Source organism: Pieris brassicae, chromosome 8, assembly GCF_905147105.1.
Source record: "Pieris brassicae chromosome 8, ilPieBrab1.1, whole genome shotgun sequence".
Classification (NCBI taxonomy): Eukaryota; Metazoa; Arthropoda; class Insecta; order Lepidoptera; family Pieridae; genus Pieris; species Pieris brassicae.
Window position 1 is genome coordinate 15,850,529 of NC_059672.1, and position 27,747 is coordinate 15,878,275.

The 27,747-nt window shown below is 31.1% G+C and overlaps 3 protein-coding genes across 4 annotated transcripts; 1 reads left to right on the forward strand and 2 right to left on the reverse strand.

The window, feature by feature from the left end:
* Positions 1-611: 611 nt before the first annotated feature.
* On the reverse strand, positions 612-17,542 carry LOC123712841 (phosphatidylinositol transfer protein alpha isoform). Its single transcript, XM_045666135.1, has 8 exons — positions 17,348-17,542; positions 17,038-17,068; positions 13,548-13,659; positions 9,553-9,704; positions 8,953-9,030; positions 4,572-4,802; positions 4,079-4,137; positions 612-3,010 (listed from the first exon to the last, which is right to left on the reverse strand). Exons 1-8 carry the CDS (start codon positions 17,362-17,364, stop codon positions 2,872-2,874), a joined length of 819 nt encoding a protein of 272 aa, XP_045522091.1. The 5' UTR covers positions 17,365-17,542; the 3' UTR covers positions 612-2,871.
* Positions 17,543-18,203: 661 nt separating this feature from the next.
* LOC123713600 (protein unc-119 homolog) lies at positions 18,204-20,969 on the forward strand. The gene is made up of 3 exons (XM_045667347.1): positions 18,204-18,760; positions 19,089-19,261; positions 19,689-20,969. The coding sequence occupies exons 1-3, from the start codon at positions 18,405-18,407 to the stop codon at positions 19,805-19,807; spliced, it is 648 nt and encodes a 215-aa protein (XP_045523303.1). The 5' UTR covers positions 18,204-18,404; the 3' UTR covers positions 19,808-20,969.
* Positions 20,970-21,080: 111 nt separating this feature from the next.
* On the reverse strand, positions 21,081-27,683 carry LOC123713397. 2 transcript variants are annotated; one of them, XM_045667025.1, is made up of 8 exons: positions 27,520-27,683; positions 26,796-26,858; positions 26,269-26,394; positions 25,259-25,453; positions 24,808-24,858; positions 24,424-24,484; positions 24,074-24,203; positions 21,081-23,420 (listed from the first exon to the last, which is right to left on the reverse strand). In XM_045667025.1, exons 2-8 carry the CDS (start codon positions 26,819-26,821, stop codon positions 22,951-22,953), a joined length of 1,059 nt encoding a protein of 352 aa, XP_045522981.1. In that variant the 5' UTR covers positions 26,822-26,858; positions 27,520-27,683; the 3' UTR covers positions 21,081-22,950. The 2 variants fall into 2 exon arrangements, with proteins under 2 accessions (XP_045522981.1, XP_045522982.1); XM_045667026.1 differs by lacking the exon at positions 27,520-27,683 and adding an exon at positions 27,300-27,509.
* Positions 27,684-27,747: the final 64 nt, after the last annotated feature.

Consider the following 27,747-nt stretch of genomic DNA (forward strand, 5'->3'; position numbering starts at 1 on the left):
TAATATAACAGAAACCAAAAAGAGGACTGAGGTACTAGCTACTATAAAAACTCTTTATGTCATATTATTTATTTCATTGGCCTTGAATATACTCCATATATTACATTTTAGAACAAATGTTAATTTACCATATAATCATATTAATAATAGTTCAATGCAGAAGAAAATTTCATCATTTCATTCAAATTGAAAATTGACAATATTAGCATTTTATACTACCAATTACATTGCCCATTGTGTGCCTGCAGAATTAAGCATTCTGACTAAAAATAATTATTAACCCTACAATTTGAAGAGTTCACTTATATACCTAATTACTAGTTACTGCGTAAATTCTAAGAAAACTTCTTGCATATTGTTTACATTAATGTACTAATGTACTCTGAATTTTTTTTTATATTTAAGAAATTGAAGCACTTATTGTTTCTAAAATAATAATTTTAAAACAAACAAATGTTATATTATCATTAAACTTCTCGAATCTCGACGCGATTTTTTACACTATTTACAACTCTCTTTCTTTTCTTCTCTTCTTTTTAGTATCTCGCTGACCACGATTGGTAAAAATTGGCGCTTGATTTGTGAAGGTATGTAAATAATATAGACGTTCGCGTCCTAGAAGCGATAAAATATTTTATTTGAATCGAAAAACACAATTATTATGTCTATAAAACCTGTAAAATATGCAATTCATTGTACTTTCATATGAATACTAGTAAAATAAGTACATAGAATAGGGATAATATCGAATCTAGTTTCTACCAATAAAAGACTACTTTTAAATATATGTATCACGCTGTATTTAATGTTAAACTTATTACAACTTAGATGATAGAAAAATAATAAAAATAAAGTGCAATAGTCAAGAAAAGAGCCCCCGTGATCTTGTGGTTAAACTTATATTGAATAGAACCATTGCTATCACAGCCCAAAGGGCTCGGAAAACCCGAACGAAAAATGTTACATTAATATTAACCTGTTAACTTTACACATTGTACATCTCAACCTATTATGTAGTTATTTCATCAATTACAGAGAGCCATCGGGAACAAAACTATTCACATAGTCGGGATCTGTGGCTTGAGGCAAACTCATTGTGTGGCAGGCGTGACCCAATAACCCCAAACTAATATGTATGGGAATAACATTAGCACATGCTACGTCACGAGACCATTCCCGTACACAACTCATTTGTAGTTAGTAGGTAACGCCTGTCGCAATGTGATTTTGTCTCAATCCCCTGGAATGTCACACATCAAAATACTGATATAGAACGCGACGTTCACATCTAAACGTGACCCGGAACAACCAAATTATAATACATTTCGGCCATGCATTGGTGAATGCGACCGATGCCAGTTAATCGTCTCAGAGTAACCGTCAACCATTATATTTTACAACAACGTAATCAAAAGATCTATGAATTTGATGATATGAATGAAAGTAATGAAATACTACTACTTTCATAAGCAGATTTTACCGAATATATATATATATATATACACACACACAGCATAGCCTGTTTCACACAGGAAATTTCATAGAACATTAGATATATATTTCATTACCTAAATGCTGTATCTCACAAAATCTCGTTGCTAATAAATTGTCCAAGAACTCTAACATTTTTTAATTTTCGGTAACAAATACACTACCTTGAACCACTGACTACATCCATTTATTTAAATATTTATTCTATACCACATTATAATGAAATTATTTTGCTAAGGGTTTATGCCCTCGTCTCAGTAGAGATATTGATTATCTATTAGTTATATTCTCAAAAATGCGTAGAATGAGCAATAAGTACTATTATATATTTAAAAACTATGTGCAAACTATTGCCAAGGAGAATGTACATGGGTACACCCAATAAGGTTCTGACTTTTTCTACTTTCTTTTCGTATAAGCTAAATATGTATCTAGTGTATGTTTTTACTAAAATCTGAATGAATTTTAACTCAAGGTTAGGAGTCAAATGCTCCTGCTTGAAAATGTTAAGCAATGGACTGCCTGCAGTCCTGAATGTATATCTCTATTGAGACTCGAGCATTCTGTGCGCAGACACTTTGAGCGCAAACCTTATATTTTTAAACAACATATTTGCTTGCAACTTTATTGTGTTTCTAAATTCATACAAGGCGCAGTCTATAAGTCTCGGTACTATCAGTGATATAAATGGATAACAATTAGTGTTACAGGTTTAGACTTAGTAGAATCGTAACCGCTGAAATACAATATATATGTAGGTCTTAACATAATTGTTTACTTTCCAAAGTAATGGTAACTAAAAATTACAAAATTAAGAAGCTCCTCTATTTTGTCAAGATAAAGGAAAATTTTCAATTGTACTACATTAACTAATAGTACCATCATGTAATAGCCACCACCCCTATTAAGTTATCTTGCCTTTTCGCGGACGGCGTTCCCTTTTACACAATAAAGGTGCAGGGTATAAATAAATATATTTATTGCAATAAATATTTTATTATTAACTGGAAGAGTTCAGACAAATTTGGTAAAATTATTCAGTGCTTGCGCTCAAGGTTGTCACAGTATGGAAGCGCACGGTAGTTGACACGCGACTTTCGCTATTAAAGCGAGTGAAACGCGAAAGGCTCGGTTTTATGTCCTAAGTGGTAATCACAAATCGCAATTCATTGCTGTCATCAGTAATTTGATTTTAGCTATAATCGGTTTTGGTATTGGTATTATATATGTAGGAACTGGTTGCGAATTGTGCGACTGGTTAGTAACCGCCTGGTTTAAGGTGTCGGGGCTGTCACGTGGTCACAGCGTGAGGGCTGTCACAAGTCGTCTCGCGTAGGGTTGTCACGTAGCAACATACTCGTGCGCTAGGGCTGTCTCCATTTATTCGTTGTCGGCGCGCATACCGCGCACTTCACCTTCACGACGAAGCCTCTCTAGCTCTTCCTTAGTGCGGTCCTCAATGGCGCGGATGTCAGCCATTGTCATACCGTACCAGTCGTCCATAGAACAGAAGACTTGTCTGTAATTAAATATAAATACCAATATAGGGCAAGTTTATTTAAAAATGCTTATTAAATGGTTATAGGACAAGATTCAAAGTCGACAATTAGCGTAAAGTATCACTCCCGTATATCAAAATCCATCACTAAGTTTATATTTGTATGCAGAGACATTAGAAGAACTCAGTCTATAATAAGTTTACGCAAACTAATAGTGTAAATTGTATAGTTTACCTAATTTTTATATTTTATTTTTATTTAATTATTTTACAGACTGCACTGCATATATTACAGAGATTTACTACGGTTAATATTAATTAATTCATTTAAGTATTAGTAGGAAGTTATAAGTTTGATTTATGCAGTTTCAGTTAATATCAAAATATAGAATAATTTAGATAAATAATTGCAATAATTATTGGTTTATCTTTAAAGATTTGTTAAGTTTCTCTAAAATTATACCAAAAACAATAGACTTAGCGAACGTCACTCAGTTAAGCCGTCTTAAACTTTCTTACAACGATTCCGAATTGAACAGCCATAAAGTCTTAATTAATGAATAATAATGCAGTGACGCCGCAACCCTATATAGGTCTTGGCCTCACATTGTAACCGTTTCTTTGATAATTTTACAAGTCTGATCATCTGCCTTTGTGCCTGGCTCACACCGTCGATATTTTGAGTGTAAGCCATCTCACACCTTTCACCTTACCAACGAGTGTTAAATGCGCAAATTGGGACCAAACCTACGACCTCAGGGATGAGCGTTGCACTTTGAAGCCAATAGGCCAGTATGGCTTATTAAAAATATATACAGTCAAAATCTGTTATAATGACATCGAAAGGACTACTCATATTTCACCGTAAAACGATGACATAGTTATTAAGTACCTAATACAATATTATTCAGCCGGGACTATGATTTTGGTCAATATGACCGGGATGTTGTTCTAAACGGTTGTGACTGTAATTAAAATAAATTTTAACTCGTTTGAAAACCACACACAACTTTTTTCATATCGTGTTAATTAGTGTTTTCATAAATTCAGAATTTTTATTGCTTGCATAGGTTATTAAAAATATATTACCTGTGGAAGATGGTGAATAACCGCCGCTCAGATTTCTGGATCACATTCTCAACTTTGCTCTGGAAATAAATAAATAATTTCATATTACCAAATTACAATGGAAACTTATTACATCCACCAAGAACACAATATATAATTGAATCCGTCAACAAGTCACGTATATGAGGCCTTATACAATCAAGACCGTTTACAACGACAACGTTTAGAACAACATACTAGTTTTATTGACCAAAATCAATGGTCCCGGCTGCATTCTATGTTATAGGTACTTAATAACCACCATTTGGTTTTTACGACCAAATATCAGTAGTCACTTCGATGTCGTTATAAAAGATTTTGACTGTATATCTAAAATAATCACAAATTTTATACAAAAATTAAACTGTTTAGAGAGTATTAATAAATAGAAAAAGTGTTATATTTTGTCAAGAGATAACAAACGAATATTGTTTTTAAAACATTAATAAATAAATAAAATATTAAAGTAAAATACCTGGAGACCGAACCACTTAAACTCGGCGGTGACCAGTTTATAGCAAGTCATGACTGGCTTGACCTCATTCTTCCAGTTGGCCCCGACCAATGGACCCCGTCCAGTCTTTGTAGACTTAAACTTCGTGGGGTCGGTCTCAGCCTTGTAGTCCGCGGCTGACATTTGGTCGTTGGCAATGTCTATGTTGACGACTTCGCGCGTCTTAAGCTTTTCTGGCGGCAGCTCGTGCACCTGTAAATCATTGAATCGTATTTAAATGTATGTGATAAAAAATATTAATATTTAAAGGTAATTTTCTAAATTAAAACAGTCCCGCGGCAGTCATCAATCAATTTACAAAATTTATATTTCTTTGTTTTCAACAAGTGTATATTTATCTTTAAAATATTGATTTTTGTCTATACTAATACAAATAGATATTTTATTAATCAGCTTTTAATAAAAAATAATTATTCACATACATACTAGAATTGACTTTAAGACGAATAAATACAAATTTATTAATGGATTAAATTAAGTGTATAAACGTGGCGTATAAAAACCAACTAACATTGCGAAGGTTATATTTATTTTAAACATGTTTTACGTCAATACTGTTGTAAAAATTGAAGACTAAATTATTTTTATTCCTAACAACATTGAAAAGACGTTGGCCGTCAGAAATGTGGATATAAACCCTTCGTTGTTCTGTATAGTATGATGACCGTAAATATTTTTCGTCTTCATTATCTTCTATAAAAAACATTACGAATAGTTTTTCATTTACGTTCACATTAGAATACTATGTCCGTACCGCGAGTAACCTTCGGACAGTGTTTCAAGGCAATTAGTTTCATTACTACGTTACGTAATTTAATTATTTCTTATGACACACTGTTTCTTGCACTTAAATAAAGCATTTTATTTTAAACCCGTATTCATATCTAATTAAATATATTTTTTATTATTATCACTTCGTTACACTACAATATAAAAAAATTGAACATAATATAATCAAAAGGAGGATAAATATATCAAATTTCAAAGAAATCACACTGAATATGAGTCTTATACGATTGGCTTTGGTATCGGAATTATATTTTAAATACAACTTTAGTACAAACAGCAGTAAAACTTATTCAGGCAACAGATTTTTAAATTCACTATTATATTATCGAATTTAAGACAACCCTTAACAGTTCCAAAGTAATAAAATCAACGAAATTGATTTACAAACTTTCGTATATAATATTGCCATCGCGCTTACAACAGACAATATCACTACGGGAAGCTTTTTATAGGAATTTTATGCCGAACAAAGCCATCTGTGATGCCGTTAAACTGTGGAGGTACACAGGAAATTGTTATTATATAATTACAGGCGTTCTTATTTAAGGCTATACGCCCAGTGAGTATATTGTATCGGTCATTAACCCATTCAACTCTAGAGACAAAAGATTGTGTGAAAACTTACAGAACATTTGCACTTGGATTGGACCTGCCGCTGCCGAAAATATTACCCTAAATTCTTAGTACAATATCGTCACTAGTGAGTGTTCATACTCGGCTCTTATATTGAACGTTTTAAAAATGGCAACACAAGCGTGATAAGCAGTGGAAGTGCGAGTGACCTATACACATATATGTACTACATCCCTACCCGAAAAGGCTGAGAGTAAATCTGGTATTAGATGAATAACGCAATACAATTTTGGAACAATATAAATACAGAACACTTTGGCTTATGTATGACTAATTGTGAATACAGTGTAAAGCCACTTGACCTATGCATTTTTTGGGTTAATTTGCTCCTAATATTCTCAATTCAGTTCATTGCAGAGTCAATAGTAATGATATACGTCTGTGTATTTAATAAAATCTCAATTAGTCTATACAAGGTACATAAAACTGTAAGTTTTTCATTGCGATATAATAGAATAATTTAAGTGGGGCAAGATATTACAATAATTCACTAAGGCATTCGTACAGTAGTGTATTGTGGAATTTTAAGTTTCTAGCCTTTAAGTGCAAGAGACCAGAGACAAATAGTTGGCAGATGCGACCTTGTTTTGCGTTCTAAAAGATTAATGATACTAATCCAGTGTCAACCACTTTTTATAGGTCTTGGCCTCTGGCTGCATCTGTTTCTTTGAGAATTTTAAGCTTGACACTCGACAGTCTAAGTCATTTATATTGTTAATATCCAATACGTTACAATTTCTTTCTATTGCTTTATTTGAATAACAACTCCATACTAGAGTCGTTTCAGACACGATATCGTTCTGGACGAACATGGCATAAGTAGTCGTTGATAAAATTAGTCAATGAATGAATTGAAATGAATGTGTAGTTCTCACTATGCTGGTTTTTAACAATAGCTTTAACTCTGTGAACTTTATAATCCTATCGAATGGTGAAAAACTTTTGCTTAATGGTAATTTTCAGATCAAACTTTATCCTGTACAAAAAAAGGAAAAATTGATAAAGAAGGCAACTTTAAACTTTCCTCTGTTTTAAGTATATTGAGACGGTTTCTTCCTACATCTACAAAATGTAGCTTTGCTAACTACCTTGCCCTACTTTATTTTTACTATCTCTTTTAGTTAAAAAAAAGCCCTTCCTACCTCAAAAATTTCAACTTTATCGTTACAATTATACTTAGAGCATAATCAAAATTTTGACTACCTTAAGTCTATGGAATTAACTTCCTAAATACGTTCACTTACTGTCTGTACAATTAATATGAATCTCTGTTATAATTATCATCAAGACTTTTTTAACAGTTTCTTTTCATCGAAAGAAGTCTAGCTGCTCGAAATAGATAGCTCAATAGCGAATAGGTAGACCGTTGCATGTAATTTCATGTTAAATTGAACTCCAACATGTTCAATGATATATAAATAAATAAAAAATGTATAATTGATTGAAAATGATCAGTGATAAGAGTTGATTAATTTAGGTAACCATTTATATACGTACTATTATCTCATCGTACCTGGCCTTGTAATTAACTAAAGGTCTCGGTCAAGACACGCTTCTAACAAATTTTTTCCACAATCTAACACGTAATAGTCGAAAAATTAAAACATCATTTCGAGAGACTTAAAGACGAAAACAGAGAAAGTTTTATATACAAATCATGGAGTGTTAATGCCACTGTCCCATGGGATCAAAGATTTTGTATGACAGTTTTTCTAAGGCTTGCTTTATACATAGACATGCATACGTATTTATAGCATATTTAATAAATCATTAACTAGGCGCAGTTTAGTTTCATAGTTTTATTAATTTGCTCATTACTGGATATAGCCTGAGTTCGACTTCCCTCGAAACTATATCTTTTTCTAGTATAAAAGGCTTAAATCAATTATTCATTAAGCGTACGTAAAAATCTTTGTGCTATACGTACAAACTATAATTTAATATACACAGATCATGATAAGTAACGTAATCTAAATTATATAACAGTATTTTTTTACTATTTTACGGAAATTACATACAAAAGAGTTTGGTTGGTGAGGCCGATTCAATTGTTTTGAAACTTATTATATTACAATACATCTGCCGTTAACTTTCACCATATGCCAATTTTCACGCTACAGTGCCTCATTAGGATGTCAAACATGTTTATTATGAGCACCAAAATATAGTTCGACTAATAATAAACTTTTATTTATTTTAAACGTCGATAAAACTGAAACAGAGGGATTAAAAATCGTTAAAATGAAATCTTTGGCTGGTTCTAATATAAATGTATATTAATTCTTGTAGACAACGTTTAACAGTTGTAGACATTCCATGGCAAATCCTATTTACATTCGCTGCAATTCCTTACAATTAATATATGAATACGATTTTTGTACATATACCATTAATCTATAATGCATGCAATGCAAAAGTATGTACTGTTTTTAAGTTCGCACGTTGCAGTTTGACGTGTTATAGGGTATCTGTTTAAATTATACGAGTCGAACTATTTTTTTAATAGACCTAGGTACGAATCGAAATGTAGCGATAAGAGCATTCGGTATCAAGAATTTCGCCGAAGCCCATTCGTTATCTGACTTACAACACACTCAAATCGCAATCTCAAATAATAATATTAACGATTTTAAAGTAATTTTTCTTATTTCAGCCAATTCTCGTCAATATGCAAAATCACCTTCAAATTTGCAATTATGGATAACCCAGCAAATGTCTAATAATGTGGTGAATGTAATTTTAATGTTCACATGGAATTATTTTATAAATTACGAAGGTAAATTGTCAGCAATGGATAAATTACTAAACAATTAATATGTACTGTGGAAATAAGTGATTGAACATCATAAAGAATCAAGAACAAGTAGTGTATAAATACAGAAATTGTAATGGTAATAATTAAATACAAATTGTTACTTACATTATATTGGTCTCCAGCGTCTGGTAAATGCAAAGACTCTATGCAGATAACGAAGTTCTCTTTCATATAGCCGGGATTCTGAAATAATTATTAAAATAAGACTATTCTTAGTCCACATTGTTAGGTGAAAATAAGTAGAAAAAGAAAGAAAATACTACACGTTTGATTGTGTTTGATCAACATTATCTCTAGTTCAGTGATGCCAACTCCAACAGAATGAAATTCTCCCTAGAATCCACTTCAAATACCTATATCGATAAAAACCCAAAGTTTTTGTTTTACACTTGGTTTGAGAGTTAATTTCAACTTTGCATCGAAATAGTATAAAATGTATATGTCTAGAAGAAGTATATCTTCTTTGATATTTCAGTTATAGGCCACGCTTGGAGTTTATATAGGTTGGGTTCTAGGCTTAATATAAATTGTATAGAACCGTGCGTATTTGTAAGAAACAAAAAATCTTGAACTAAATAAATGTACCGACTACAACCGAGAATCAAGAGGTCCTAGGGGGGGGGGGGCTTAGGACCTCTTGATTCTCCCTAAATTTGGAAAGCAAACAATTAAGCAAATAGTTTAATCAGTCCATCAAAAATTTACCGTTAAAACTGTCCGACAGTATGGGTAGGCATTCCAGGCCTCTTCATGAACTTCGAGGGAACCTTTTGGAGCCAGCAATCTGATGAAGGCCGGCACTTTGGACGCCAGATGGTAGATCTTGTAAGTGTACTGCCCCGATGAGTATTTACCCCCTAGACAATACAATACTGTTTATAATTATGAAATACAAGGGGAGACACTTTAAGACGTTTTACGTATGAAAAAACAAACAGGAATTTTAACCTTTATTAATAGTAAAATATTACGATAATAGAGATAGATGAGTATAATAATAGATATGTGCGGGTAGGTGACTTTTACGTAATCAGTCGGTAAAAAGCTCAAAGGTTATATAGGTCAAATTCCTACCGATGACAGCACTAGATGGGGCTGCCATAGCCTTAAATGAACATAGATTACCATACCATTATATTTTATCATTATAAAAAAGCTCTTTTATTATTAAGGAAATATAAATATTATAAACCTGAGCGGTATTCGTAAGTATCTAAAGACACGATAAACCTTTAGCTCCATTCCTAATTTAAGTTTTTATATTAATTAACATAAATTGAGAAATCCATAAACGATTGCTCTTTATATTAATTTACGACATATCACAAACTTTATAAATTTTACCTGAAATAGTGGTAAGATTTGAAAATTGTTTTAGTCTTTTAATATGTATTAAATTAAATTCGGTTGTTTACGAATTGACGTGGAACATGTACCCGAAGTGGAATTATGGTCGGAGTAGGGAATAGATTATAAAAGTTGTGTCACATGTGCACGGGCAATTTCTAGGCATAAGTTTGAAGTTATACAAAACTGGCATTTCAAATTATTCAATTGTAACGCAAACGTTTTGAACGTTTAAAACAATTAATGTCTAGGAAGCGATAAAGGATTTTGTTCAACACCTAACCAAACATAACCGCAGTTGTGTAAACGCAAATTATACGTGTGACGTCATCACTCACGTTATCACGCTAAAGTTGATTAAAGAATCTTTGTTTGATTGTTACCTTCCTTATAACAATAAACATGTTTAGTCCTACGGCTTCGTCCGGGAGGCTTTTTAGGTACGTGTTTTTAGTAAGTGCTGCTTTACCACGGCCTTGAGTATATTTAAAAATGTATACCAAACTAGCTGTAACAATTTTCATACAAATAATTGACGCAGACGTTGTCACTTTCGGACCTGTACATTTAATACGGCCATTAAAATATATAAATCCAGTTCCATCTTCAAATATTGTTATAACTGTAGCACTGTAAGTTCATAGTCATATAATCTAAATTACATTATTGCCAGTACTTAGTATTATAGAAAATAAAAATTTAATCTTCATGTGAAGGTTGCATTTAAGAATGCTGAGTGATAACATGTCAACAACAAAAGTAAAATAGATAATAACCAGGCTCGATCTATTACTATAATGTATACGTTGGTATATGTAGTACGTAAATAAAGTACGGAAACCATAATGGTAAGTCTGAAATCTTCGCTAAGACACAAAAATACCCAAATTAATAAGAATCCTTTGAGCAACTGTAAACGCGTTAATTACAGGACTGTCATAGATTTTAATAACAGTAGTTAATTGCGATCTTGGTTTCATAATAAATATTGTTTACTTATGTAGAAAAATATGAGCAGTGTTGGCCTAGTAGGTTCAGCATGCGACTCTCATCCCTGAGGTCGTACGTTCGATCCCCGGCTGTGCACCAATGGATTTTGTTTCTATGTGCACATTACGCTGATGGAAAACATCGTGAGAAAACCGGCGTTTTTTAGACCCAAAAAGTCGACGGCGTGCGTCAGGGACAGATGGCTGATCACCTACTTCGATTCGATTAACAAATGGTCATGAAACAGATACAGAATCTGAGGGCCAGACCTAAAAAGTTTGTAGCGCCATTGATTTATTTTATTTTATGTAGAAATATAAAGATAATTTGTAACATTTTTATTTACATATTTTTTTCTGTCAGATGACATGTAAGCTCTAACATGAAATCTTCTAAGAAAATTTAGTTTCCAGATCATAAAAGTTTTTTATGGGGTCAAACGAGCCGGCGGCCCACGACACCTGCAACGCCAGGGTTTAGCTCTTTTCGTGTTTGGAAATACCTCTAATGAATAATTAAATGTTCCACAAAGAGGTGGTGCGCGGCAGAAAGTGCTTTTAGTTTTGGAACGCTAGACGTGGAGATCGAAAGGAGGGAAGAATTTAATAGCTAAGTTAAGGTAAGGTAAGCTGAATTACAGCTTCCAATCGAGTCCTAACATATTCATTATCGTACAATGAGAGTGAGTCCTGGGCCGGAACCAGTTAACTCCCAAAAGCGACTTGAGCGCTACAGACATTCTGAGAACTATAACGAAATTGCACACTAAAATAACATATACAATGGAATTAAACTATTATATTATATATTATGTAGAGGACATGAGGATTACAACTCATTCTAAAGCGAGAAGTGTTGCTTAAGCTCGCTCTCATCAAACCTTTAACATTTGAAATAATTCTTAATTCAGTGTCCCTAATAACTGTGGTATTAATATTTTATATTAAATAAATATATATTATCTATAATATAATTTTAATCAAAATAGAATACAAACGTGTTTAATTATAACATCAAATAAATCGTAATTCCAGTTGTATTTTTTTCTCTAATTACAGTTTTGTACATTACTGATTACATCTACCGATTACTACTGTAGGTCATGGAAATTTTACCATTATCCACGCAAGGAGGACAAGTGGAGCAGGATTCAGTTTCAAAGGCTTTAACTTCTACCGTTTTTGAGCTGGTTGCCTTGCCTTCTGTATTCACTAGAAAGTTGCTGATATTAGTATTGTGTCGTGCTATATTGACTAACACTGTAAAGTCGGCAGCTATTCCGGTTCCGAATTTCAGAATTAAGTTCTCGCAAACTAAATACCATCAGAATGGATGTTGGAAGAACTAGGTAGTTTTGACGCCAAAATTGAAGTTAATTGTCATATGGCGACTTAATTATTAGAATGAGAACTTTATCGTTTTCAAGAAATTTTCTAATTTAAGATACATATATTTTCTATGATAATTATTTAGTACTAGTAAAACTTTGCTTAAGCCTGTTACTGATAATAATTTGCAATAAAGACAATAATATGACATATCATATTATTATAAAGTAATTTTTGATACGACATACATTTACGATAAGACGACGATAAGTATGATAAGAACTGCAAATTTTTTTATTACCCCTTCGCTAATAGAGCAATTTGTTTGCAAATATGGGTAAACTAATCGAAAATTTAATTTTTCCAATATTTTTATTTATATAATATAAAGTTAGATATCCAGTTATTATTTTCTATAGATAACAAGACACTTAAATACAATTATAAGAACAATTTCTTTTTTGAGAAAAAACAAAATTAAATATGTGTGATGTGGTCGCAGATTTTGTTACGAATGTGCTTTTATTCCCTACAGGATTTTACTAAGAAATTTCATTAGAATTGTACATAATTAAAGTTAGTATCGTCGTTTTATTTCTAATACGGTATTACATTACTTGAATCCTGTAATCACATTTTTTTATATTTAGGTAACTGTATTTTTTTAAGTGTTATACAAAAAATATTTTTAGATGAAAAATAATAATGATGAGGTAGAACATATTAAAATAATATGAGGAAATATTTATCAAGGTAAGCAATATTTAATAGCGAATTATGACGCACTTTACGTATTTTGTAATATTTAAATAACATAAGGTAATATTTAAAAAAATCAACCTTCAAACAAAATTAATGCAACGAGCAAACAGCCGAAAGTTCCTGCATAAAAACATTATTAATTCTTAAAATTTCAAAGCATGTCTTCTTCAAAATACGTAAAAAATATCAAGAATCCGTTTGGGGATCATATCTCTTTGCTAAAAACCAAGTTACACCATTATCTTAAAAGATCTTGGAAAACGTATTACTTACCAAGTAAGGGGTAGTCTTTGAATGGTTCATTCTTAATTACTTCTATGCCTTCGCCTCCACCGGTTTCGTTTTTTGATACCTCAGCTACGCAGAAAAGCTGAGCCACTTGATACTGTAGAAAAAAATTAAGTAAAAAAAATTGGGTACTATATGGATAAAAAAAGTTTATAACGGTATTTTATGTACATGATCGTAAAGAGCTTTGAAAAGCTTCGAACTTCCCTTTCTAATTCTGTAAGTTTTTAGCAACGAACATTTGCGTTCATACAAAAGTATTTTAGATAATTTTATAGAACAGCAAATGTAATAATTAGTCCAAAAAAGCATCCTACTATTTGAATAATATAACTAGAAACGCCAATCATATAAGTTATTTTCTTTATAAAAAAATTATCTTAATTTTTTTACTATTGTTGAGTAGAAATTATTATTGTTCTTATTCCTGTTCTATAACCAAAATGGCAATCGTAACCGCTAAAAATCGTATAATATTTTGCTATAGAAAGCGCCTTTGTGAAAAACGCTGGCGTAAGCCTATTTCTCCAGCCTATTTCTCCACAGCATCAAGTATTGTTTACATTTTGCCACCTCATAAATATTAGTTATTCCTTTTTTAGCATTAAACGCAACTGTGACTTGTGGATGGAAATATTTTGTATACACTTAAACATAATATATACGTAGATATTAATCAGATTTTTAATATATATAGGTATTATACCCATATTCGATATACCGAAAACGCATCATTTTGAACTTTCGTCACAAAATGCGTAGGGGCGACGAGAACCTAGAGAAGCTCATCATGATTGGCAACATCTAAACTAAAGGATCGCGTGGACGTTCGCCAACAAGATGGACTGATCAAGTCATAGACTCGTCCTCAATTGTTCAGGATTGTGTATCTAAAAAAAATCACAGTTGTAAAAGAAGCGGAGGAAATTAAAGTTATGTGTAATGGTAATTAAAAATTAAATTTTTATAATTATTTTTTCGATGACTTCTTACACTAAACTTTATATCGTCACATAAAATATATAAACTGAACTTTAGACCAGAGACTTTCCATTAAATCTCAGAGCATATCACGACTTCTCTATATTTTGTTTATATATTTTTAAGTTAATAAGTAAGTTAATAAAAACGATTACATAATAATACATACTAATATAAAAATAAACCAATAAGACTTTACTAGACAAAAACAAGAAAGTTAAAATTTTATCGTTAATTTTTTTAGGTTTTACAAGCAATTTTGAAGCAGGAACAATATATAAACGACAACCTATTTAATAATCAAATCACCTTTTACATTTTAAAACATACGTCCTACGATACGTAATATAATTCGTCGAACAAAAGGTGCCCCCACCCAACACGAGTCCTGGTATAACAAATGTCTTAGAAATATTATTGGTAAATAATCTGAAATTACAGTGGAAGGAAGCAGTAATGAGGGAACATTAGGGCTCGGTCTGTATTCCGTCCAAAAATTTATGAAACAGAATAGAGCTTTTGTTGCTTATCAAATTGGTTTAACATGAGAACATTTTAAAAATCTATCTACTACTAAAACTATACTAACATTGAGTCTTGGATATGCATACAATTACATTTAACTCAAAAATTTAACTTATACGTACTACGACTACGTATTCATTCAATATTTTGTTTTCTTAGAAAAAGCTTCTGCTACAACTTAGCTGACCTGACTCCTAGGTTTATAGTCAACAATTTATTAAATTTGCTTAATTTTATTTGAAAGTGGGTCATATATTTCGCGGAGCTTACAGCCTTGACCTTGTTGCAGTAGCCTACTCCGCGACAGTGCGACTCAACTTTGTCAATAGACAATTTTGAAGTCGCCTCTAATCAAAGCATCACTTTACTGAACTACTTCTTAATTTTCAAAGCATGCAGAGGATGGATAACACTCGCTTATTTTTAAAGCGAAATAACATGTATTGTGCATGTATGTGCATATTTTATATTCACTATTAAAATTGTCTCTGACCTATTTTATGATTAAATTAGGAATATCTTAATTGCCTTAGAGGCAATAGCAGACGAACTTAGTAAAACTATATTTATCCTCTTCTTGTCAATATATACTAGATATCATTATGTACATATTTACTCTTAATAAGTCATGTGTACTACCCTAAGACTAAAAATATTAAATAACTCAGTGGCCTCTTCTCATGGAGAGTTTAGATATTAGTAGCCATAGGTAAATAAAATGCAGGAACAATTACATATAATTGTTCATGCATTAAAAAAGAAATTCCATTGGTTTACTGCTGGGATTTGAAATAACACAAGATCCTCATGCCCAGTGCTAACAAACTACAATTTTAATTAACTTTATATGAATTTAAAAAATGAGATATGCAAAAACCTCCATGCCATTTAAGTATGCCAATTTGTAACCCAACCATATAAATGGTTACTGTAATAGGTTGTGTGGAAACTGCACTTTTAAGAAATTATTATTAGGGTATTAATTGTAAAACCTTTTCATTTTACACTTTATGCTTGCACGAGAACCTATGCTTTTTATCTTTCTAAGTAACCTTAAGTTTTTTAATATTTGGCAGTGTACAGTGACCAAATTAATAATTTTAATTAATATGTTATACAGTATACAGTCAAATTTTATTTGAGTAAATAATGTGATTTTTTATAAGGACATAATTCCATACCTTATAATAATTAATTACTATATCCCAAGATACATATTCCCAAACAGTTAAGATGTGCAAATCAATACAAGAGTACTTACATAACTAATCTATCTTTTAAGACGTTGGCCACTAGCCCACTGGACTCTTCCACTTTTATAGAGGTCCAGCACTAAGCATGCATATGCATTCTACTTGAATGCATATGCATGCTTAAATTATTTTAAACTTTGGTATAAAAAAATAATATACATTACATACAAGTATTGAAAGATTTTGTCAATGTTGTAGTTAGGGTCTAATTTACATGCAAATTAAATAATTGTAAAGTAAGAATGTTTTACAATTATAGTCAAAAAGTTTTTTAGTGGTATTCATTACTCTTATGTTTTAGCCATCAAAATAAACAGGACATAATAAAGGTTAATAGTTTATGTTATTATGTTTAAATAACATGTAAGATGTATAGATATTTTATAATTAAACTTATAATAAATATTAAAGTATAAATTACTTAAGCTTCTTTAGAGGGTTCTACTTTTTATACTCCTGTCACTGCAACATATTAAATCAGAAAGAAATTTACTTAGGTGGTCAGAATTGCATTATCTTATCCAAACTTTTAAATTGTAATCACTGAAATTATTAATTTCTCTAATATATCTTTTTTTTAAGCCACGTTAAGTGCAGGTCTTTATCGTAATAATAATAATTTATATGAAACCAAATTTGAAAATTCGTAACAACTTATTTTAAACTGAAATCAGGAAAAAACTGCTAAGCCTAAGTAACTGGTAAAAAAATCTTACCTCTTCAACTGTTAATGGTAGTGTAACACGACTGAAAAAGAAAGAATATTTATATAAATATAGTAATAAGACGTTTTTTAGTTGCTTTCAAGATTCGATACATATGTTTAGAATATTTTATTATTTGTGAAGTTTAACCAAACGTTTAACTTTAAACACTGTACTTATATTTGAATCCTGTATTAAGAAGGTATACGTTTAAGTCATTTTATTCATTATAACACTTACGAAAGCAATTGTAAATTTTTTGCTGACTGTTAAAAAATCGATTTATTTCCTCAATAGAGCATATAACCTTAACAATACTTACTATTCTTTGATAAGCATATTGATATTATACTTTTCACTTATATGCACATTAGATAATTCACTAACACCTAGAATTAACTTATCACAGTTCAACACTTGAGCGTTCGCCCTATTTTATCTTGATAAATGTAATTGTAAATTGTAAAACAATGAATCTTTGACCACTCAATGACTGAAAATGACAATGCGCATGCTTCAATTCAGACTTCAACCTATCGTGTTAAGCGGAAATTGCGTCAACGTTATGGATGCGTTCAAATCGATTTGTAACATTGTTAAACTATGACATATTATGTAACTATACTTGTCACTTATTCTAAAGTTGTTTTGTTTTAATTATATTACGATTAATGTAGTTAACTTAGTAAATCCCTAGGTCATTAAAAACAACATGTAATTTTTTTGACATTATTAATGAGGTCTGTATGGGATTTGACATACGGGAGTCACACCTACCATAATGTAAAACAAGGCGTAAAGCTAAAATTTGTTACTCTATCGCAGTTTCTATGATGGCCTTTACTAATCTAATCTAATCAGCGATACTATACAAAAAATATTACCAGGGGCTTAAAGGTGTCCTTAAGTCTCGTCCGGTCGTGTGTAAGTACACAATTACACCCACACGGCCCACTAATGCTAACCGATTTTGTATTAGAATGCCATTAGAACACGCTTTGTCGCGTGACTATTTTAATTAATATCGAAAAGAGAATGTGTCTCAAGCCCTAGGCCATAGAAAAAATTAATACAAAAGTTATATCTATGGTCAATACTCTACAAACTACAAATTCCCTCTACTAAGTCTGTGGTTATTTCTGGATAGGACTTCCTATCGATTAACATCAGAATTTCGATTTTTGAATCAAGTATATTTTGCAGGGTCGATTTTTTTCCAAATTATTTAGTTCAGTTGGCTTAAACAATTCGAATTTTATATATAAATTTAAAATTTATGACGTTTAGATTTACCATAAATAAATCAACTAAAAAGCCTAATTAGCTATAAAAATATGTTTTGAATAACTATTGTTTTTAGTTGCTCTCAATTTATTTTAATGAAAATGAGTTTGGTAGGAAAGAAATGCGAATCATTATCTCTTGTTGAAGCAAGTAGAGATGAAATCCTTAGTAAAGTTACTCCAGATGATGTTTTGAAGTTAGACAAAATTACAGATACCTACCTATGTAGCCCTGAAGCAAACGTATACGACATAGATTTTACAAGATTTAAAATTCGTGATTTGGAAACGGGTACGGTTCTGTTCGAGATTGCTAAACCCCCAACAGACTTCGGTGTTGATAATGAGGGCGGTGAAGATGGATCTGATGATCCGTTGGATCCTAATGCCGGACGGTTCGTACGATACCAATTTACACCGCAGTTTTTAAAGTTGCGAACCGTTGGTGCCACGTAAGTAGTTAGGACCAAGATTTCAATTTTCTTTAAAGAATATAAAGTATAATCCAGCAATCCAGGTTTTGTAACCAGGCATTAGCCTAGTGCACTTGTAGGGACTAGTACTTTAGGATGTTAAAGCTTAACATTTAAATAGTGTCTTCAATGCTTAGTGACTGCAGTAAGATTCAGATTTGAGATCATGTGAAATAGTAGAAATTATTTATAAATCACTTGACATAAATATTTTTATTTATCATGTTTATTTACAGTAAAATTTTGAGTGTACGCTATAGGTAGGTCAAAGAAATATAAGTTATTAAAATAATTTTCTTTTTTTTAGAGTTGAATTTACTGTTGGGGCAAGACCAGTTAATCACTTCAGAATGATTGAAAAGCATTTCTTTCGGGATACACTATTGAAAACATTTGATTTTGAATTTGGATTCTGCATTCCATTTTCAAGAAATACCTGTGAACATATTTATGAGTTTCCTACTCTTCCACCAGATCTTGGTAAAATTTTATTTAATGTGATAGACTTTTTGTTCTACACTGGCATATAAGCTGTAGTTGTAGTACACATTTATTTACAACTAGGATAATTACTTCCTAATATGAACAGTACAGACAGTATCTCAGTAATTGTAGTATTAAATTTACACTTCTGTTACTACAAATACTGACTGGGTTAAATTCTAAAGAACTCAATTATTGACTTATAATTTATGGTAAATAAACAATTATGTATGGCTACTAAAACACAAGGACACAATGAATCAAAAATTAAAAAGTGTGGTGAGACTAATATGCCCAGAAAGCTGATTACTTACATGCCTTTTAAGAAAAATCATTGTAGAAATAAATGCATGTATTATTAAATTTCCAACTTGAGACATATGTGACACAGATAATGTTAATAAAGTATTTTTTTAAATTTCAGTTGAAGAAATGATTGCTGCCCCATTTGAAACATGCTCAGACAGTTTCTACTTTGTTGACAATCATCTTGTGATGCATAACAAAGCTGATTATGCCTACAATGGAGGAATAAACAATTGAGTTATAGATTTAATTTGTATTTGGCACTAAATTATTAATAAGTACTTGCATTCCTTCAAGTACAAAACTTAAAAATGTGTGATATTATTTCATGTAAAATTCTCAACAATTTAAGCACATTTCTAATTCCTACCTATTTCTGGACGACAATTGTGATATAAAATCTAAGTAAGTTTGATGACATCTTTAGAAAAAAATTAAGATATTATCTCAAAATATACTTCAAGAAACAAAGTATGAGAAAACTTTTATGTAGTTTTGTCTGCTTCAAAGTAACTAATAACAATTGTTGGGAATGAGGTGAAGAAAATTGTAATTTTACACTTTGTGGATTTTACCGTTTGGTACACTTGCACTCTACATGTGAAACACTGTTTTTAAAACTTAAAAGTGTGTGAGTGACCTAGTCATTTAATAGTAATGACTTCTGGGAAGTATAAGTGTGTGATTACATACAGGGAGTGATAATAGATCTCTTATTATATATAGAAATTTATTTTCAGCTATATCATATATATTACATTGGTCATTTTAAACTTTTTTTCAATTTTTTCTCGCGAATATACTTTGTATCAGCTTTAAATTTGAATAGGTAATCTTTAATAAAATAAACATCTAAAGATGACTTACAATGAGCAGTAACCAAAAATAAAAAAATGTGATCTGATTACTATGCCCCTTAAACTATGTTAGCTGGTAGGTTGCTAGTATAAGTTTACTAAAATCATATTCATACATATAAGGCATGTATAACCATATTGTTATTGATCATGTATTGGCACTGCATGTTAAGGCCATGTGTTGATATAGTTCAAAATAACACTAAGAAACAAAGAAATTTATGTATTAAAAATTCTAATCAGGCTTAACCATAATAGAAAACAAGGTTTTTTTTTATTTAGGTTAAGTATTTTTTGATTATAAAGAAAAGGAAGGCACGGCAAATGTAAATTTGATCTCATAGGCCGGTAAGGTATTATGCCGTCCACTTGTGTCCAACAAGGCTTTAAGGTGTAATTAAAATTTACCAAATATGTGTTCAGTGTTAGTATTATTTTATTTATCATTATGTGTGAATGAATAATTGCAATAAACACCACCAATGTGGTTATGTAAAGCTTGATTGATTTTAATTGATTGTAATAAATGATTGATGGTTTTATTTTAATTGTTTTATTCACAGGAAGTTCTGTCATCATCATTAGTCAGTGATGTGGTGAAGCTGGATTCTACCAATTATTTATGTTGTGAATATAATAATAAAAAGAAACTAATTTTTAAAATGATTTATTTCCATGGACAGTGAAATAAAACTATAGCATACAAACAATTAAATACACATTTTAGCTGATTAAATTTATATTAATGTTATCATTAATACAGACACTTAATAACAAGCCTACCTATTAGTAAAGGCCTTAGGATCTTAAAGTAATTTTGACTTCACCCACAATTTAAAAATACTAAGGTTTGTTGTAAGGAAAGTAAAGGTCTAGTATATATTTAAAAAGTAAAGAATAATAAAAAATAAAACATTTCACAAGTATCATTGTCAGATCTTATAGTTAATGTAACTAATATGGGGCCGTTCAAATATTACGTAAGATTTACTGCAATTTATCGAAAGAATTGACAAGAGGAATTGTCGGCAAAAGTAAGCAAAGCTTTAAAGAATAATACACATACATAAACATATTAATTTTTTGTAGGAATCCCCGAAAATGCATTTCGTTTTCAAGCAAAGACTGGATAATATGTGAAAAAAGTAAATTACTGTTGACGTAATCACACATTAGAAAATAAAAATATACTAATAAAATAATCACCAAAAACCCCTATAGTGCTTACGTAATATTTGAACAGATTCTAGATTAAATTCACAAATCATGAAAGGATATTCAAACTGATCTCTTTCGTAGTAAAGACGTAAAACGTACTGGCTAGATTGGGTGGGATCTTCCATCATAAATTTTGATCAATGCGAGTCTCATTCTCGGCATCTCAGTTCTATGTAATTGATTTTGGGTGTACATTCTGCGTTATTGCTATAGCAATAATATAATTTGTTTACTAGTACAGTATACATCCACCCAAGCGTGGATCAATCGAGTCATGCCCCACCCCCAACCTCAATTTAAGTTATTCTAGGAGCGTCACAATTTTTGTAAGCTTTTTCATTAGAAATGTCATACCAAGCACCTATTTAACAATTTTTAGCCTTTAGGTACAATTTTGTGGTCGTGATATAGAGGTATGAATCTGTTATGAATAAATTTGATTTACAAATTTGTTAAATTTTACAAGCATTAGTCTCAGATAAATATTAGCTCCGCGTCGACGCATGTGTCTTGATTAATTGATCCGCTCTACTAGTACTAGATATACTTTACATTGTAGTGTCAAAGGTCAGGATTTAGTTGCCGTCAGTTACCCTAAATAAGAAAATCCCTAGCGAAATTTCAAGCTGTGTAAATAGTCAAATTTGTAAACGTAAAATTATTAGCTCTCTGAGGTTTATTATATAAAAAAACCTTAGCAAGTATCTAATTAGTGTTTCTTAATGTTATATTAAACTTAGGTTTATAACAGAACTTAACCCATTGAATGTCATATATTTTCAAAAAAACAAAAATAGCTAACTAGAAAAATATGGCAAATTATTAAGTTAAATGCTAATTTACTAGTTAAGATACTTGGTTTGTGGTTGGATACAATGTTATATAGCATGTGTCTCAATGTTATAAGGAATGTGAGACATAAAAATACAATTTTTTTAGCAGTTGCTAAGTAATTAGGGTTGCCAGATTAGAATAAAAAATCTAAGCGTTTCTCTGGTATGTTAAGGAAAAGAAAAGACTTATAGAAATACACGTTAGAGCGTCGCCCTAGTTTTACTATGAAAAATTTAACCGTAACAATATAATTTATGGCGTTGAGCTAAACTTTAATAAAGAAAATTTACATTTATACACATTGTATATTAGGCTCAAAATTGGAGCTGAATTTTTGACGGACATTTTCGCTCTAAATACAAATTTTAATCAATCACTAAAAGTAGAACTCAATAGTTACATTTTTGGATTGCTTTTATTGATTGATTTTAAAATTTTTGATAGTTAAAAAATTTCCTCACTAATTTTATATCATTGTCGGCGAGGTGGTTTCTCTTTATATTGTTCTTTTTTTTCACTTGGAAAAATATCTTTTCTCAAGAAAATCCTAAATGTTATTATATTTTGCTCCGAGAATGTTTTGGCATAATCGAGGCTCATTGTAGCAAATTGGTCTGTGATGACTTGGAGCGGTACACAATTCGAGTGGCATTTGTCAACGTACTTGAATAACCTACGGGGCTCTTTTTTATTATAAACCCGAACTTCATATGTCCATTTCGCTGCGCTGACCTTTGTACCGATAAGTTGCACTCCAAAGCTAATTTTTTTATTGTGTTGGTCTACTTGTAGGTGGAATAAAAAATTGTATGAGTCAAGAGTAATTAAATTCACGAACTGATAGTTACCACAGATGTGTAAAGTGTCCTCCTTATTTATTTGGATTTTTGTACATTGAGGATGAAATTCGGCGAAATGGACTTTGATATCGTGAATCTTGCCTGTAATATAAAATTGCGGAATTAGAAATGACATTATACATACACGTATATTACTATATAAGAGCCGTTATTTCGAAGTTAAAATTTACTTCATTGCATTTAAGATTTTCGGCGGGAATTTGACGCTTGATATCACAAATTATAATTAAGTATTAAGATTAGAATAAAGCTACTTCTTTATTGATAGATTTTTTTTAATAAAAGACCTGAATTATTTAACAAAATTGCAGAAATGATAAAGATATTAATGACAACAAAGTTAGTGCTATCATATATAAATCAATTGAATTTCTTCTAATGTACTATGGTCAAAGTAATTCCTGTCGATGTTCGCTTGGAAATGTTATTATCGTTTGCAATATTAATGTATGATATTAATTATTAAACATACATTAAAAGTGAGTTAATCAGCTAATATTCACTTATCTCAAATAACCTCAAAACTTAAATTAATATTTAATAAAATTCGTATTAGATATATTTATTGTATTTTACATAACGTTAACAGAATTATCAAGTTCACTTTTTCTTTTGTGCCTATTTGTAGTGCATTATTAGATTTCCCGTTAAATAAATTAAGTAAAATACACATTAAGATACAAGTTGTAAGATCTTAATCGTTATTCTGTGTATGAAAATTAGATTATTATTACCTTTCCATGAGCATCCATTTAAACTGTTCATGGGACAGATTAAATCATTGAAAGGACATTCTTCTACGTGGGCAGTAAGTTGATGTTTTTCGAAACGCAATGAGCATCCATGTAGGTAATTGGGACAACGCTGTAATGAACAATTATTAAAGTTACTTTAGTAGGTTCATGCAGATATCACGAAAAACTGGACTTTTAAATAAAGGCTTTTTTATTAACAATGTCATTGCTCTGTTTTTTAAATAATTGCTGATAGAATTTACACAAAATAGACAAAAATACGGTTAAATAGTTTTTAACAATACTTTGTAAAGCTTAAGACATATTTGTAAATTTAAAAAGATACTTACCTGAAAATTGAATTTATTTAATCGTTGACCAATTGTTTGTGGTCGATGCGGTTGCATGGTACTAAAAAAAACATAATTAACATTACATTAGCCAATATTGTTTTATTAGGCGCGTTTCTCTACGCGAAATATTCCGGCAGACAGAATCTTAATTGCAACTTTAAGAATTTTTTGAAATGTAGACCGATCCAATATAAATGTAAAATGATATAACCATGAGCAAATGAAAATAATGACAAAGTCATTCGTCGTGATCGAAGGCTAATTAAAATTATACATAAGTACAAGAAACAATCGTTTGAAAAAGAAGAAACATATATTTTTGTAAATTTCTGTCATTTAAAAGTTAAAACCATATAATAATATAACATAATTTATACATACCGAGATTGCGTTTCTTGCGTATTAATCGGTAGCGGTGGAGCCGATGGTGTCCTAAAAAAATATATTCTTAACATAGGTAAGAAAAAATGGCTACCCCATAAATAAGAAAATGAAATATACTTTGAAATGTAAAATTAAATAAACATATTGTTTAAAAAGTTGCTTTTCGTTCATTTGTTTTTGTTTAGTAACCCCAACTGTTTTCTAAACTAAGATTAATAAATGCTTTCAAGAAATCAGTATCAGTTAATAAGTACCATAATAATTAAAAAAAAAATTAAGAAGTCGTATTATCATAGTCTAAACTAATGATACAACCAAACATTGATTGAAATATCGTTAAACATTGACGATTCCACGGTGAGGTAAATATCAGCTGGTTCATTTAACGAAACAACCAGGCCATGTTTATTATTTTTAATGTATGGTGCAATCTTTTAAATAAACTTACAAGTATTGATTCTGAACTTGAAAACTGTTATCTAAATAGGCTGGTTCCACATTTTGCACAAACAAATTCCTATTAAGGGGTAAATCTGGCGGGGCGAATGGGTTTCCATTTGACGGGCCTGGCAGATTAGGATATAATGAATTTGTTACTGATGAACCTGGGGTATTCCAAGTGCTGCTTGTAACTTCACTTGTTCTGAAAGTTGAAATAAATATTATAAAGCAAATAATAACAATTAATGACAAAGAAATTTAGGAGAAGTGAATTTAACGTTTTGATAAAACATGTACCTAAAGAATAAAAATCCAGTAATCTGTTCTAGTAGGTGATCAGCCTTGTGCCTGGCACATGCAGTTGATTTAAGCCGTGTATCGACTACGTGCTCCTGGCGCGCGCCGAGAAGGCGTTCCGCGGAACGCGATTTTTGATTATTATGATACGATGAGTTTTTCGTATTACACAGTAGTTATTTTATACCATACACAAAAAATACAACGTGCCCGTCTTAATTGGCGCGCGTGCCACGACTGATGTCTGACAGTCTGATGCCCAGTAAAAAAGCGACATCCGCTCCGCTTTGGAAGGATGGAACGCGCACCAACGAACACATTGGTGCGCGTTCCAAAGTGTTATCCATTTCGCGATGGAACGCGCGCTAATGTTCGCCCTCTTGGAGCGCCAAGCAGATATACTGATATATAGATCACGTCAAACTTCTTGAGCGTTAAACAAGGGAGTGGGGGAAAGTTTGCGCATCGTACACAGCGCGGGACACAAACGTCAACTGATTTACCAATCACGCGTTTGTCACTCTCCCGCCGCTGCCTACCTAAAAATCGCTTCTGCGCAGACAAGGATATTTGTTCAAGATGTTGCCGGTATCTATACGCGGCTTTAAGCCGTTTTATCACCAGGACGATTAAGAAGCTGATCACCTACATTTCTTTAAAAAACTAAACATATTATAGAAAAAGATGTAAAACTGTGTTGAAACTATTTTAAAAAATTACCTTTGTTTTTCCTGTGATTTAACTAAAGCGTCCCGTTGAATTTGTAGTAATGCTTGTGTCTGACTTTCATATACTTTTCTTTGTCTTTCAAGTGCAACTTCTAACTCATAGTTACTTATGCTAGATCTATAAACATAAAAAAATATTATCAAAACAATGACTGAATGAATGGGTTAAGTAATTGGCTTTAAAAACGAGGGTTCCGCCTGTCCTACAAACAATGAAACATAATAGGACGTCGGCATGCGGCATGCTAGACAGCTTTACAATTTTAGGTTTTAGCAACCCAGCCAGCAACTGAGAAAAAGTAATTGCGGCATCTACTGCTAGTAGTGATGAAAAATTACAAACGTCACTAAACAAACCCATGCAATATAAAGTACAAAAACCACGTAATAATTACATTACTTTTAATATAAATATTAAATTGTTTCAAATATAATTACGTTGCCTGGAAGAAATCGACGAAAGAATGTGCCGAGATATGTAAATAATGTAAAGAGGTTTCATTAGAACAAAATACTTACTTAGGTCTGGAATTTTCTGCCCCCATTTATATGTTTATTTACCAAAAAGGTAAATTAACAAAGCTAAAAATAAAATATAAATGTTTCACTACACATATACAAAAAACTACTGGCATATAAAGGAAGTTGTTCTGAATACTTATAGATTATTGTTTTGAAAGTTATTATAGTCTATAGTAATTACACTAAGTATTGTTAAAACACAAATACTTAATAAGTAAATAAACATGTTTTTTGAAATCAGAGAGTGCTTTATTATTTACTCACAAACAAGACATTAATAAAAAACAAACTGACCTAATCATACAATTAGTAAATTTATAACAATTACTAATAATTTGTTTCACAACATTTGATAAAGTAATTGTTATTAAATAATATTTATTATACACATAACTACTTGAGAAGATTGGTAAGGCTATAAGATACAAGATATTTTGATAATCATCATTATCATATTGTACTACAGATATGGTTACCAAAAAAAGCTGCACCAATGCTTACATAAAATCGGTGAATGAATAATGTTAACAATAGGTATATTGTCCAGCCGTAAGTTCTGTTACAAATGAAAATGCATAATTATAAAGTTGAAAAAAGGTAGGTTTTTATGTAACATTATTTATGGTTAGACTAGTTAGTTCATTATCAGTACCAAAGAACAATGAAAGCATCAACGATATAAATAATTATCAAAATCTACAATATTATGCACACAACTCACATATTAGAAATATTTTTGTTTGTTGCCACTGTTGTATCTTAACATGGAATTCACTGAACAGAGTAATCAACGTGGAAGGCAAATTACATGATTTCTCAGATTACGCCTATGTAATATGTATGAATACCCGTAGTCGGATACAAAGAGTAGATTAATAAACCCAGGATCGTTGGTCGGATAGTTTTATAAACAATTTTCCAATAGGTAAAGAACATACCATAGACACCA